The sequence below is a fragment of the Dipteris shenzhenensis genome, chromosome 30 (genome assembly GCF_047967505.1).
Source record: "Dipteris shenzhenensis isolate YYH24624 ecotype China chromosome 30, Dip_SZ_1.0, whole genome shotgun sequence".
NCBI classification, from domain to species: domain Eukaryota; kingdom Viridiplantae; phylum Streptophyta; class Polypodiopsida; order Gleicheniales; family Dipteridaceae; genus Dipteris; species Dipteris shenzhenensis.
Window position 1 is genome coordinate 28,402,677 of NC_141625.1, and position 13,570 is coordinate 28,416,246.

The 13,570-nt window shown below is 41.2% G+C and overlaps 1 protein-coding gene across 1 annotated transcript; it reads right to left on the reverse strand.

Annotated features, from left to right (window-relative positions):
- Window positions 1-9,927: 9,927 nt before the first annotated feature.
- LOC147881927 (uncharacterized) lies at window positions 9,928-12,201 on the reverse strand. The gene has a single exon (XM_087401817.1). The coding sequence runs from the start codon at window positions 11,968-11,970 to the stop codon at window positions 10,240-10,242; it is 1,731 nt and encodes a 576-aa protein (XP_087257943.1). The 5' UTR covers window positions 11,971-12,201; the 3' UTR covers window positions 9,928-10,239.
- Between the last annotated feature and the right edge of the window lie 1,369 nt (window positions 12,202-13,570).

Sequence of the window (13,570 nt, forward strand, 5' to 3'; positions counted from 1 at the left end):
CCACCGCAGTGGACCGATTCGCAACAGCCACCACGGTGAGGGTTGTTTTTTGAAACACTATTGGAAGTCCAAAGAGAAAGCTACAAGACCCTACAAGAAGATTAGGATAGATGTTTGCATAAGCTTGCCATGACTTTTGATAGTTATAAAAAGCAGCCTGTCGTCCTGAGAGATTTCCAAACTAGAGTGGAAGTCTTGGAAATGGCCCATGAAGATGTTTTTTAGCAATTTGCGTAGCTTCAACAGATGCTGAGGTATTCAGATGAAGCTATTGCACATAGTGAGCAAAAAGTGGAGGATATAAAGGAGAACATCCACAGCCTTGGGATGAGAGAGGAAGGAATCAAGAAGCAACTTCGTCATGTACAGAGCAAGACTATGGTATTGATGGCTGCAATAGTTAAATCGGATGCCTATCCTACTATGCAGCAAGGTCCGAAATGCATGGTCTGCCATACCTCCATCATAGATGACTACTATATCCGATGGCATGTGTGCTACCACCCCGTGCATGTTTTTTGCTTTAGAGTGTTTGTACATACAAAATCTCTATCTAGAGAATGCCATTTGCCATTGCCCAGGTCATGGACAGCAGATCAAATGTGCCTACCTGTTGCTACAGCTATCTACGACGAGAAAGTAGATGTTGCAGCTCAATTTGCCATTTGGGCAAAAGATATTAAAGACAAGGAGCTCAAATTGAAGAAGGCCAAGACCGAGCTGACTGCGAGGTAAAGGAGCCTAAAAGGAGGAACCAGCCCCCTTCGTGAAAGGAGCAAGAAGGGCCGAGCCTCTTGGGGGGTCACTCATCATATGTAACCCTATCACGTGAGTTTAACAGAAGGATATTTTCTATTTCCAAAATTTACAGAAATAAATATACATAAGGGACTATTTAAAATAGTTTTGGAAAAAATTTACAAATTTGTATAGAAAAGGGGTACATTTTATTAATGAAAAAATTAGAAATAAGGGATTTAAGAAATAGGCCTTGAACGCACGTGATATAGAGGGTTTATACTTAGTGACCCCCCAAGCCAAGTCTGCAACCAGGAAGCTCAAATCAAGGAAAGAGGAAGCAGCATGAAGGGAAGGGCCGGGACCCCTGTAGGAAGGAACCAGTCCCATTCTAGAAAGGAGCAAGGAGGGCCGAGCCTGCAATCAGGGAGCTCAACAAGGAGTCCTTGAGATGTAATCTGAAGTAAAGGAGTCTTTGAGATTGTAATCTATGTAATCTGTGTGTAATCTATTGAATTGTTAATCTTCTCTAGAGTTTACTTGGGCAGTGTTTTCTCAGCTATGTAACTAGATAGTCTCCTTTGATCCACGCAAGCACGGTGATAATAATTAGATGAAAGATTTTGATTTGACAAGTAATGTGAGACAAAAGATTTTGATTAGATCACTAATGTGAGACTGAAAGATTTTGATTAGTGAACTAATGTGAGACGAAATATTTCGATTAGACAAATAATGTGAGATGAAAGATTTAGATTAGACAACTAGCATGATACTAAAGAATGAGAAGGTCGGGCTCAATGAAATCTCTTCCTATTTAAGTGCAGTGCAAACACAACTAAGAGCCCATCATGAAATCTAGCCCCAAAACTCTGTACACCGATCCACCTACTGCGAATCTATGGCATACCCAAAAGACTTTGGATGACTGATGAGGAGGCAGCGAGATTCTTCTCTCTGCTATCTCAGAGGACCTCAGCAATTCCCTCTCCTATACCGACGACTGGACCTACTGCCCAGCTGTCCCCTCGTGCCCCTTCGACAGAGGGGTCATCACCTGCGCGTGCCTATCGTAAGGGAAGGAAGAGTAGGAGGGGCCGCTTATGTTGTGCTGACTCGGGAGATGTAGATGAGTCAGCACACTCACATCCCTATAGGTCTCCACTTGGTCCCGAGACATAGTATCAGTCAGGTCCCTTACCCTCTCCTACTCCCATTGCTACTCCTTGCTCTAGAAGTGCTCGCACAACTTCCACTCCTTCTGACTCTGCCACTACCATCAGTCCTCCTTACCCCCAGTCGAGGACCTCTCCTATCAAATTAGGCTTCCGGAGAGATAATAGAAGATAGAAAGGGCAAAGAAGTGATGGCCACCATGAGGCGGTTGATGAGCCATCACTTCAAGAGCGGCATTGCTATCGATTGGCGGTATCAAGATGACCAGAAGAAGCAGGCGGTCATCGATGAATTAAAACAAAAATACCCTAACCTGCCAAATTGGGAGTTTAATGAGAATTATATGCGAGAGCGCATGGGTTTGGTCTTGAAGCATCGTAGCTCAACCTTGCGTACTTCCATCGCAAAGGGGATGGCTAAACCCAGCTGGGCAGACAAAGCTGATTGGAAGTTCTTCAAGAAGCAGAATAGGGATCATCCCAAAATGTTCGAGGGTCAGAGGAGGGCTGCGAGGAGATAGCTGGACACCGTAGGTACTTCGCACTTTGGTGCAGGCGGACGGCTGGCATTCAAGGCAACCATGGTAAGTCTACTTCTTCTCATTTAATGTATTGTTCTATTTGTTTTACTACATATTACATGCACTTTATCTAACTCTTAACTCTCGTAAATTGGATCCATAGCAAGCTGCAATGGGTCGTCTTCCTACAGATGCAGAGACGCGACACACGTTTCGCATAGGAATAAGGCCATGGTTTATTGAGCAAGAGGCAATGGGAGTGACGATCGATTGGGCTGACGTGGCTGCTCGCACAGTATAAGTCTATTCCTACTTGTAATCTCACTTTTTAAATTTTAAGTTCCAATCTAATTTTCAATTTATATGGTTTACTATTAGGGTCAAAGCTTGAGCATCCCATCACCGGAGACGAGCGATCACCAGGGCCAGGGATCAGATGCACGTGACGAGGGTCAAGGAGAAGGCGTAGCTCACGAGGACCAACAACAAGACGAGAACGAGGACGAGGACGATGAGGCGATTCGAATGAGTAGTAGTAGTAGTAGTAGTAGTAGTAGCAGTTTGCATATACTTCGCCATGTATATCATTTTGTATATCCGCTCGTTTGAGCGATTTTGTATCACCCTTTTCGAAAGGGTAATTTTGTAACAAACAATGTTGTATATGTTCGACATGTATATGCTTTTGTTGCTCGATCATTTCATTTGAGCAATTTTGTATCACCCTTTTCGCAAGGGAAATTTTGTAATAAAAAACTTTTTTTTGTAATTACCCAAAAAAAAACATTAGTGGGGCAAAATAGGGCTTGCTATGGCCTGTTTAGCCCCATTAATGCTTTTTTTTAGTTCTGTTAATTGTCGCTATATCGCGATGTTTACCAGTGTTGCTATATAGCAACGATTATCAATGTCGCTATATAGCGACGTTTAGCGACGTTTATCAGCGACGCTTTATAGCGACCGTTCTTTTTCGACGCTTTTAACGACTTTAATAACGACGTTTGTGCCCGTAAAAATTTTCTTTTTTAATGTAAAAAGCATCGGTATTTTCATTGGAAAAGGGCCTATGCCTTGTAGTGCTTGTAGATGAGGATGGGAGGTAGAAGAAGCATTTGCAAAATGGCATAGCTTGCATCATAGCTTAAAGGAGATGCCCTTCTTCAATAGGGAGTTCAGCATCAATTAAGGATCCAATGTAGGAGGCTTTGATAGATGTATAGGATTTATCTCAATCTTTAAAGCCTTGAGTCTAATGCAGTTTGACAACTGAGTCAATATACATCCCTAAAAATGTTTTTCTATTTCACTGCAGTTTGCAAGGATGACTTCTGCCATTGTTCCCCGCATTGAAGAGGAAATTTTTGGCATTGTGGTGCCGTCCTTTTGCGAACGACGAAGTGTGTGTGCAATGCAACGAGCTGCAAGGGCAGAGAGTTCTATGATTTCTAACATTGTCGTGTCATCTTTTCGTGAACGACGAAGCCTTCATGCAATGAAACGAGCGGCAAGAGCGAGGACTTCCACTGGTGGGACAAATCAGATAGCTAAGTGAGCTTCACCAAACAAAATGGTATTGCTGTTAAGTCCATGCATGAACATCGCACTTTTGCTATAATGAAACGACTTAGAGGGGAGGGGCCTTCCACCCATGCAACAAAGCATGCAAGGAAGTGTCTGTCATCTTCAAGGCAATATGATCTCTCTATTAGGTGTCCTTTGAAGTCCATATAAAATGTATGCGAGCATAATGGTGATGTGAATGCTATGAATACAAGATATCTAACATCCTTATGGAGAGAAGTCCATCCTAAAAATGATGGAGTGGTAAGAGAGGGTAGGGGTGCATCCTCTAAAACTCTCATTGAGAGGATTTCTCATATTGAGAATAATGTAAATGACACAAACCAGTATGTACGACAACTTTTAGGGGGGGTGAAGAAGGCTCAGTAGTATGTGATAGAGGATGTAGGTTGCAAGTTGAGAAGGTAAAAGAGCAAGTTGATCTGTTGTGCACCGAGGTGTCAACATTCAAAATTGGTTTGAAGAGGCTAATAGGCTTGATGACAAGGATGAGCCGTAAGTTGGAGCACGTTATAGCTCATGAAAATTGAGATGGTTTTGGGACTTTTATGTTGCTTTTTGTAAAGGATTGCAAAGTTCTTCTATGTTATTTGCATACTGGGGTCAATCTTAAGTTATTTAGTAGGATAGCCTTTTGTGCCTACCACACAAAACTTCTGTATTTGGTTTTCAATTGCAATAATAAATTTTTATGAGCTTTCTTATCTTTATTTGATATATGTAAGTCAAATTATTGCAAAATTTTAATAATTATGGATTGTACATGTAAATAGAAATACATGGATATATGTGAGCTACAATTGATGGAGTATCGTTATATGTGAGTGAGACACTTATTTAAAGTGTGTCAGAGTCTCTCTCTCTCTCTCTCTCTCTCTCTCTCTCACTCACTTCCCAATATTTGTATTTTACTTGCATATATGTTACAAGAAGGTGTCACTCTCCTCTTTAGGTTGAATCGAAGTCCATTTTATGTGCTCACAATCTTCTCAAATAATGTAGAAGGAGCATGCAATGTATGCAATTTGATGCATACTATGTTTTCTCTGGTTATCTTTTGGAGGAGGCCCTAACCTAAATCTTTGTAACAAAGTACTCTATGAGTAGAGGTCTTACTTATGCAATTTCTCATGCAATGGAAGGGGTAAGGAAGAAAGTTTGATGAGGCACTTAATATATCAATATAAGTGAGTAACCTTGAATGATCCTAGGTCCTTCAGATACATTTATTTAATGCGCTCTCTTTTCGAGTACATATTCAATTATGATATTAGCATATGTCATGCATGTAGATACATACATACACACAACTTACCTACATATATCACTCATGTGCATGTAGTCACACCCTTACGCTATTCATTTTAGTTCCCAATCTTTGTATTTTACTAGAATATGTTACAAGAATGTCTCACCATATTCTTTAGGTTGCATCTACATATATGGAATTGAGTCTTTCCATACATATGTTTGCATGAATTTACACATATATGCATGCAATTATGCACTCATGTGCATGCACTCACACCCACAAAGCATTTACACCTACATATGTTTCATGGATGCAACAAGCCATGGATGCAAATCTTAAGCGAAAAGGTGAAAGCAAAATTACTTTTGATGGATACTATGTTCTCTCTGGTTATCTTTTGGAGGATGCCCCATTTACAAGGTCGTAACCCAAATCTCTGTAACATAATACTCTATGAGCAGAGGTCTTACTTATGCAATTGCTTATGTCATGGAAGGTAAGGAAGAAAGTTTGATGAGTGAAATATATGAACATAAGTGAGTAATATTGAATGATCCTAGGTCCTTCAGATACATTTATTTAATGTGCTCTCTTTTTTAGTACATATTTAATTATGATGTTAGCATATATCATGCATGTAGATACATACATACACACAACTTACCTACATATATCGCTCATGTGCGTGTAGTCACACCCTTATGATGTTCATCTTAGTTTCCAATCTTTGTATTTTACTAGAATACATGTTACAATAATGTCTTACTGTATTCTTTAGGTTGCATCTACATACATGGCATTGAGTCTTTCCATACATATCTTTGCATGAATTTACACATATATGCATGCAATTATGCAGTCATGTGCATGCATTCATGCCCATAAAGCATTTACACCTACATATGCTTCATGGATGCAACAAGCCATGGATGCAAATCTTACGCGAAAAGGTGAAAGCTTCATTCTATGAAATTACAATAGGAAGTTATGGATTCCTTTTGCCTTTTTCATTGTCAAGCATTCCATTTAGCATGCATGAATATTTTTATTAGTTGACTCCATTTGGCATGCATCATTACTTATATGTGAGTGAGACACTTATTTAAAGTGTGTTAGAGTCTCTCTCTCTCTCTCTCTCTCTCTCTCACTTCCCAATATTTGTATTTTACTTGCATATATGTTACAAGAAGGTGTCACCCTCCTCTTTAGGTTGCATCTAAGTCCATTTTATGTGCTCACAATCTTCTCAAATAATGTAGAAGGAGCATGCAATGTATGCAATTTGATGCATACTATGGTTTCTGTGGTTATCTTTTAGAGGATGTCCCATTTACAAGGCCATAACCCAAATCTTTATAACATAATACTCTATGAGTAGAGGTCTTACTTATGTAAGGAAGAAAGTTCGATGAGTGAATATATGAATATAAGTGAGTAACTTGAATGATCTTAGGTCCTTTAGATACATTTATTTAATGCACTCTCTTTTTTAGTACATATTTAATTATGATATTAGCGTATGTCATGCATGTAGATACATACATACACACAACTTACCTACATATATCGCTCATGTGCATGTAGTCACACCCTTAAGCTGTTCATCTTAGTTCCCAATCTTTGTGAATGTCTCACCATATTGGCATTGAGTCTTTCCATACATATGTTTGCATGAATTTACACATATATGCATGCAATTATGCACTCATGTGCATGCACTCACACCATAAATCATTTACACCTACATATGTTTCATGGATGCAACAAGCCATGGATGCATATCTTAAGCGAAAAGGTGAAAGCTTCATGCTACGAAATTACAATAGGAAGTTATAGGTTATTTTTGCATTTTTCATTGTCAAGCATTCTATTTAGCATGCATGAATATTTCTATTAGTTGACTCCATTTGGCATGCATCATTACTTCTACCAAATGAGTCCATGTACACTCCATTTATTTGATTGACAATTTAATCCTTTGCCTTATATGCCATAAATCCCAAACTCTTTATATATATATATATATATATATATATATATATAGAGAGAGAGAGAGAGAGACAGAGACACAGAGAGAGAGAGAGAGAGAGAGAGAGATGGTTGTGTTCATAAACAGACAATGGCAAAAGAAACAAGTTGTCATAGGAGAAAATTATGGGATTCAACACGCACAGCACGTCGCAGTATTGCCTGCAATGAACAACCTCTACAATTAGCCCCATGTGTCTAAAACCTTGTTTTTTCAACGTTGTACCACACACACTCCTGTGCGCCAGCGTAAGCATTCTAATTAATGTGTTGAGTATTATTAAGACATAGTTCTAAATTTTCCTTGATTTAATGATTATAATTCTTAAATGATCTTTTTGCCTTGCGTAGATCGACGCCGCACGCGTGTGGTGATGCATGGGGTGGGACATAAACGTAGTATGTTTTCTTAGGGGAGTTGATAGACACTCTATATCTAGATATATGAATTTGAAAGATTTTATAGTACTCTTTTATAGAGCGTATATTTTGTCAGGTATGCTATTTTTAAGTAAATCTTCTTTTTCGTTGTGTTTATTGAAGCATTCACATATACATTTATACTCAAACAAATTCATAAATTCTATTTATTTATACTCAAACATGTTTAATTCAAACAAATTCATGAATTCTATTTATTTATCCCATAAACCAAGATTGATTGTGTTGCAATCTAGCACTACATTGGCATGCAATGCATTACGCACGTAATCTTGCAAAATTCCATATATGAAAGCAGAGAGGGAATATGCATACAAACATGTTTAATTCAAACAAATTCATGAATTTTATTTATTTACACTCAAACTAATGTATCCCATAAACCAAGATTGATTGTGTTGCAATCTAGCACTACATTGGCATACAATGCATTACGCACGTAATCTTGCAAAATTCCATGTATGAAAGCAGAGAGGGGATATGCATACAAACATGTTTAATTCAAACAAATTCATGAATTTTATTTATTTACACTCAAACTAATGTATCCCATAAACCAAGATTGATTGTGTTGCAATCTAGCACTACATTGGCATACAATGCATTACGCACGTAATCTTGCAAAATTCCATGTATGAAAGCAGAGAGGGGATATGCATACAAACATGTTTAATTCAAACAAATTCATGAATTTTATTTATTTACACTCAAACTAATGTATCCCATAAAGCAAGATTGATTGTGTTGCAATCTAGCACTACATTGGCATACAATACATTATGCATGTAATCTTGCAAAATTTTATGTATGAAAGGGGCTTTTAGGAAAGCTGGTGGACAAAATTACAACAATACCCTAAGGAGTAATCCTACACTAAGTGAGCCAAGCCAAGCGGTTCCAGTGTTGGAAGGGGTTATCAAACTTCAGAATTTCTCCTTTGAAATTAAAGATCCCACCTTGAGACCCAGCTTGTGTAAGGGTAGGTGCATTAGTAGGGGGAAGTAACATGTGGGTAGCAAAATGGCTGCCACATGGACAAGAGACCGAAATCCTTCTTAATGTTGATTTCAGTGCATGCACAGCTAGAGAGGAAGCAGATGAGCAAGAGACAATGTACCTGGTGAGCAGTAACTTCAAATGTACTAAGCAGCAGGTGGCTGGAGACTGCAGCAGAGCTGTAGTAACCAGCAGCAAGGTGCCTGCACTAAGAACCTTATATAGGCTGGACCAGGTCGGCAGATCCACAGGCCAGGTCAGCTGGTCTGTGGCTGGTTCAGGTCACATATCAGGGTGAGGAGCAGAGGCACATCAAGGGATCTACAACATGAGTTCTTGCAGGGCAGGAGTCTTAGCACGCCTAGGTACAGACTTGCACACTGTAGGAGGGCATGAGAGCATAAGGTGGTGCATCGAAGGGAGCTGTGTTTGCAGAGAACTACAGACCAGATTTTGCAGGAGTGCTTAATTTTGAGCAGCTACTGAATCTACACGGAGGCACGTGACAGAAGAGGAAGAGTTCCCCTCAGAGGGTGCAGCAAATACAGCCATCTTTTAGTACCTTGCCTCGGTAACTGTTTGCTGAAGGTATTGGTCCAAATTACTGGCAGTTTTTGTACTTCGTATCCAAATTGATATATTTTCTTTTTGGCTGTACATTTGAGATCTGTGTTGGGTACATGTGTCTTGTGATCTGGGTAGTTCTTTCACTGTGTGGGAGCAAGCAACCTCCCTCTGTTTTTCTACAGATGACTCATCCTAACTACCCACTGATAGTTGCCCTGTTGCAATGCTGTAGGGTGCACGTGACTTGTCTATGGATGAGCATGCCTACCTTGCCCTTCTTCTCATATGGTTGCAGTTAGTTTATGTTATCCCACTGTTGGTCTATAGCTGCCATGCTATTGAAAGTAGTTTGTTTTAAGGTTTGGAGTTGGGTTGTACTGCACAGCAATGAATAATGCTGGAACTTGTAGTAGACAAATTGCTAGTGTACAAGAAGTTACGTTTGTGTGTGTCAAGTACTGAAGGGCAATGGGTTGTCAGAGGGTCAGTCTTGTGATGAACATCACACTTGTAAAGCGAACTATATGATTCTTAATCCTACTCGACGTTAAGGTTTTAGGACATGGAATCTGGAAAGTATAGAATTCTTTATTTTAAAAAATGTCATGGTTAGGTGCTTACACCTCGTGGAAATTATCTGAATCAGGAAGTAAAGAGGATATCAATGAAAGTTGCGAATTACAAGCACTGCAAGATTGCAGGGGTCTTCTTATCTCTCCTAAAATAATGCAGGAAGAACCTGAATCCAATGAATGTGAAGAAAAGGTTTATTATACAACACATTTGTTGCTGTCGCAAGGCCCTGTCATGTTCTCATCTAACATATGAATTCACCGTACCCATGACAAACCCTTTGCCCAATAGGCTCAAACAGCAAGTCATGGCCATAGTGATCCTGAGATAGATCAGCCAACCATGGTCGTAGTGACCCTGAGATAAATCAGCCAACCGTTGGTATCCATTCATAGCCAGACGCATCAATCAGGTATTTCTGTAATTTGCTGCGAATTTCTTCAAAAGTTGGGCGTGAATTGGGATCATTCTGCCAACAACTTTTGATCAGAGTTGCTAGAGGAGGATTCACAAAATCTGGAATATCTGGCCTCTCTCCTTTCTTGATACTCTCATACAGACTACGGCTTTTATTGTAATAGCAGAATGGAAATTTTCCTGTGAGCACCTCATAACAGGTGAATGCAAAGCTGTACACATCAGCTTTGAATGAATACCTGCTAGTTGAATCATCGGAGATCACCTCAGGAGCCCTCCAAAAAGAGGTCCCAATCTTTGATGTCTTCATGTCAGAGCTGCTAGCTTTGGATATCGCCATACCAAAATCAGCAACCTTGACTTGGAAATCCCCTTGCACAAATGGATCAATACTGGCGCTGTGACACACCAGCACGTTCTCGGCTTTCAGGTCCCTGTGCATGATGTCCTTGGAGTGCAAGTAGTGCATGGCTTCTGCAATTTGGAGGAGGGTGCGAACAGCAATGAAGGGTTTGAAGGGAGAGGAATTGTAGTAAGGGGTCTTCTTGGCTTTGGAAATGAAGGAGGACAGGTTTTCATCCATGAGCTCCATGACAAGAGAGCACGTGTTCTCCACCTTGTTGCTTGAATGGCAGATCATCTTCACAATATTGGGATGTTGCAGACCAGCATGGATATAAGCTTCCTGCACAAACATATATTCGTCTGGTCCCTGGAATGTCTTTGCGGCGTATTTCTCCCCACACCATATGACCTCATGCACTTCGCCATATGATCCACTTCCCAAAAGCCTCCCTTTCTCTAAATCTAAGGGATGCACATACATTGAATCGACAGAGGGAAAATATCCGAGCTTACCACACAACAATCTGGCGCGTTTAAGGGGTCTCAGGCTCAATTCATGCAATTGAGAGGTGCTGACCATCTCCTGCAGCTCAATGCGAGATTCCTCACGATCCTTGTTGGCCGCCATCTCGAGAAAGTATTTCCAAAACTTACCTGAGACTCCTGGCAGATTCTGTCCGCCACTACCTTCAGCCCCATAATCGCCCATGATTTGCTCTAGAATCGACCACATATCGCTCCACCAGAGATCCAGCTCTTCGAAAATGGCCTCGAACGCTTTCCTATCATCCAACACCTTGATAGCGGTTGCAGAGCATACATTTTCACGGCAATCGTTCAGAAGTCTGTGCCCCATCCTTTGCAAGCGGGCTATCTGGGCAAGGTCTCTCTTGATATCAGACAAGGACTTGGAGTCGGACCTTCTGGGACTAGACGGGGTGGACTGCACCTTGTAGGGAAAAATCTTGAAAGTCTCGACGATCTCACTGATAGAATGATCAATATTCTCCAAGACTCGTCCGAGGAGGCGGCACTGCTGGCGGTTGAATCCGAAAGCAGGCAGTCGGGGGTGTCGGGAAGCTGGACGGGGCTGGGAAACCGTGCCATTGAGAGCCAACCAAGACGAGAAGACAGTGCTAAGGTCTTTGTTGTCGAAAGGGGCAGGGAAGCCAGCGAATGAGTTAAGAGGGAAGGAGAAAGGGTCTGGGGTGGGGGGAGGGAGGGGGTGAGCGCGAGTGGGGGAGGGAGGGGGGGTGGTGGAGGGGCTGAGGGGGGGGGTACGCGGTCCGAAGAGCTTGGTTTGGATACGGCCGACGAAACTACGTCGACCTTCCATATGCGCGAGGTGGAGGAGACGCCGGATTGGCTATGGAGGCATTGACGGAAGTTTTGGGCTTATGGAGGAGATGGAGGGGGAGGTGCCGGAGAGGCTATGGAGCCATTGACGGAAGTTCTGAGGTGCCGGAGCGGCTATGGAGGCATTGACGGACGTTTTTGGCTATGGAGAGTAGAATTGTCGTTGAAGTATTGACGAGACTATTGAAGTATTGACGGAAGTTTTCGTCTATGGAGGATACGCAGAGTAGAATTGTCGTTCAATATAACCAGACTGTCCGAAAACGCGCGTTAACGAGACTGTCCGGAAAACGTGTATGCAAACCGGTCAAGGAAGAAGGATCTTTGAACCTTCCAAAACCAGACGCGACTCAGCGAGTCAGCGAGTGACTCCCGACCGGAGATTGGCCACACCTTGGTTATGTGGCAACCCAGTGATGTTCTTACCCAATTGATTTTACCGGATGGTGAGATTATCGATAAGGATCTTGGCGGAATAAAACTATGAACCTCTAGATGACCAGGGAACCGAGAGGGATGCTAGTATGAGATAGGGTCCCCCTCTAGCAAGGCCGAAAGACTCTATATTAGAGTTTCAATCGATTTATGACATGGTCATTGCACGCCTCAGTATAGGATGAAGTAATGAAGGTAGGAATGCTACAACTGAAACAACCGAACAAATGGGGTAAATCTATGCAAGGCCATTCCGAGTCCATGGATGTTGGAGGTAGTGGTTGTAGAATTAATAGAACCTAATGAATGAGGATTAAGCTAATTGAAATCTACTCCACAATTTCAATGGCTAGATTGCAATTCCACCGACCCCAACCGTTGACAGTTTGGGTAGCTATTGTTGTGCTAGCCATCTATGCAGGCTTGGGTCCACTACTGTCATAAGCCTTTTCCCAAGTTCCCAATTTATTGTTCTACTTTCCCATCTAAGATGAGCAAGGTGGATGTTCCACTTATTCATCTCCCCATGAAAAACAACAAGATTAACTCGGAAGGCTCTTCAAGATAAATTTATTGTTCCATCATCCAAGATAACTTTATCTTTCCTATGTTCCCAATGTCCCACCTTATCATTACTCCAATCAAACTTTTAGGGCCCTCCAACGTTCCCATACTTTTAGGGCGCTTTATCATACTAATGTAATGACATGACTATAGGATTCATTTGGGAATCTTTTTTTGCATTGTGTGACATGAATCTAGGATTCATTTGGGAATCTTTTTGTTTGCATAGTTCACACAAGTGTATGCACACATAATTGGGGGAGGTAGTTGAAAGTATCCATGAATCGCTACAAGAGAGGGTTTCACAACTTGACAGAGAGACAACATGTCAACGATGCAAGTTTATTGATATTGAGGGCTTAGCTCAAAGGCAATGGTTGCCCTTGCATTGACTTGCATCCACCCCTTGGCTCTTCCATAGCTCCCACAAAGAGATCATCATTTGGAGGCAATATTGGCCTTTTGGCACTCATGGAGCCTTATTAACAATGCATGTAAAAGAGAAATGTGGTGTCATTGTAAGAGTTCCTACGTTGTCACCATGGAAACTACATTTGGCAGAAATGCTAGTCATGATCCCT

What these genes read in the sequence shown, in the direction of transcription:
- LOC147881927 (XM_087401817.1), bottom strand. Translation starts at nt 11,970, where the DNA reads ATGGAAGGTCGACGTAGTTTCGTCGGCCGTATCCAAACCAAGCTCTTC.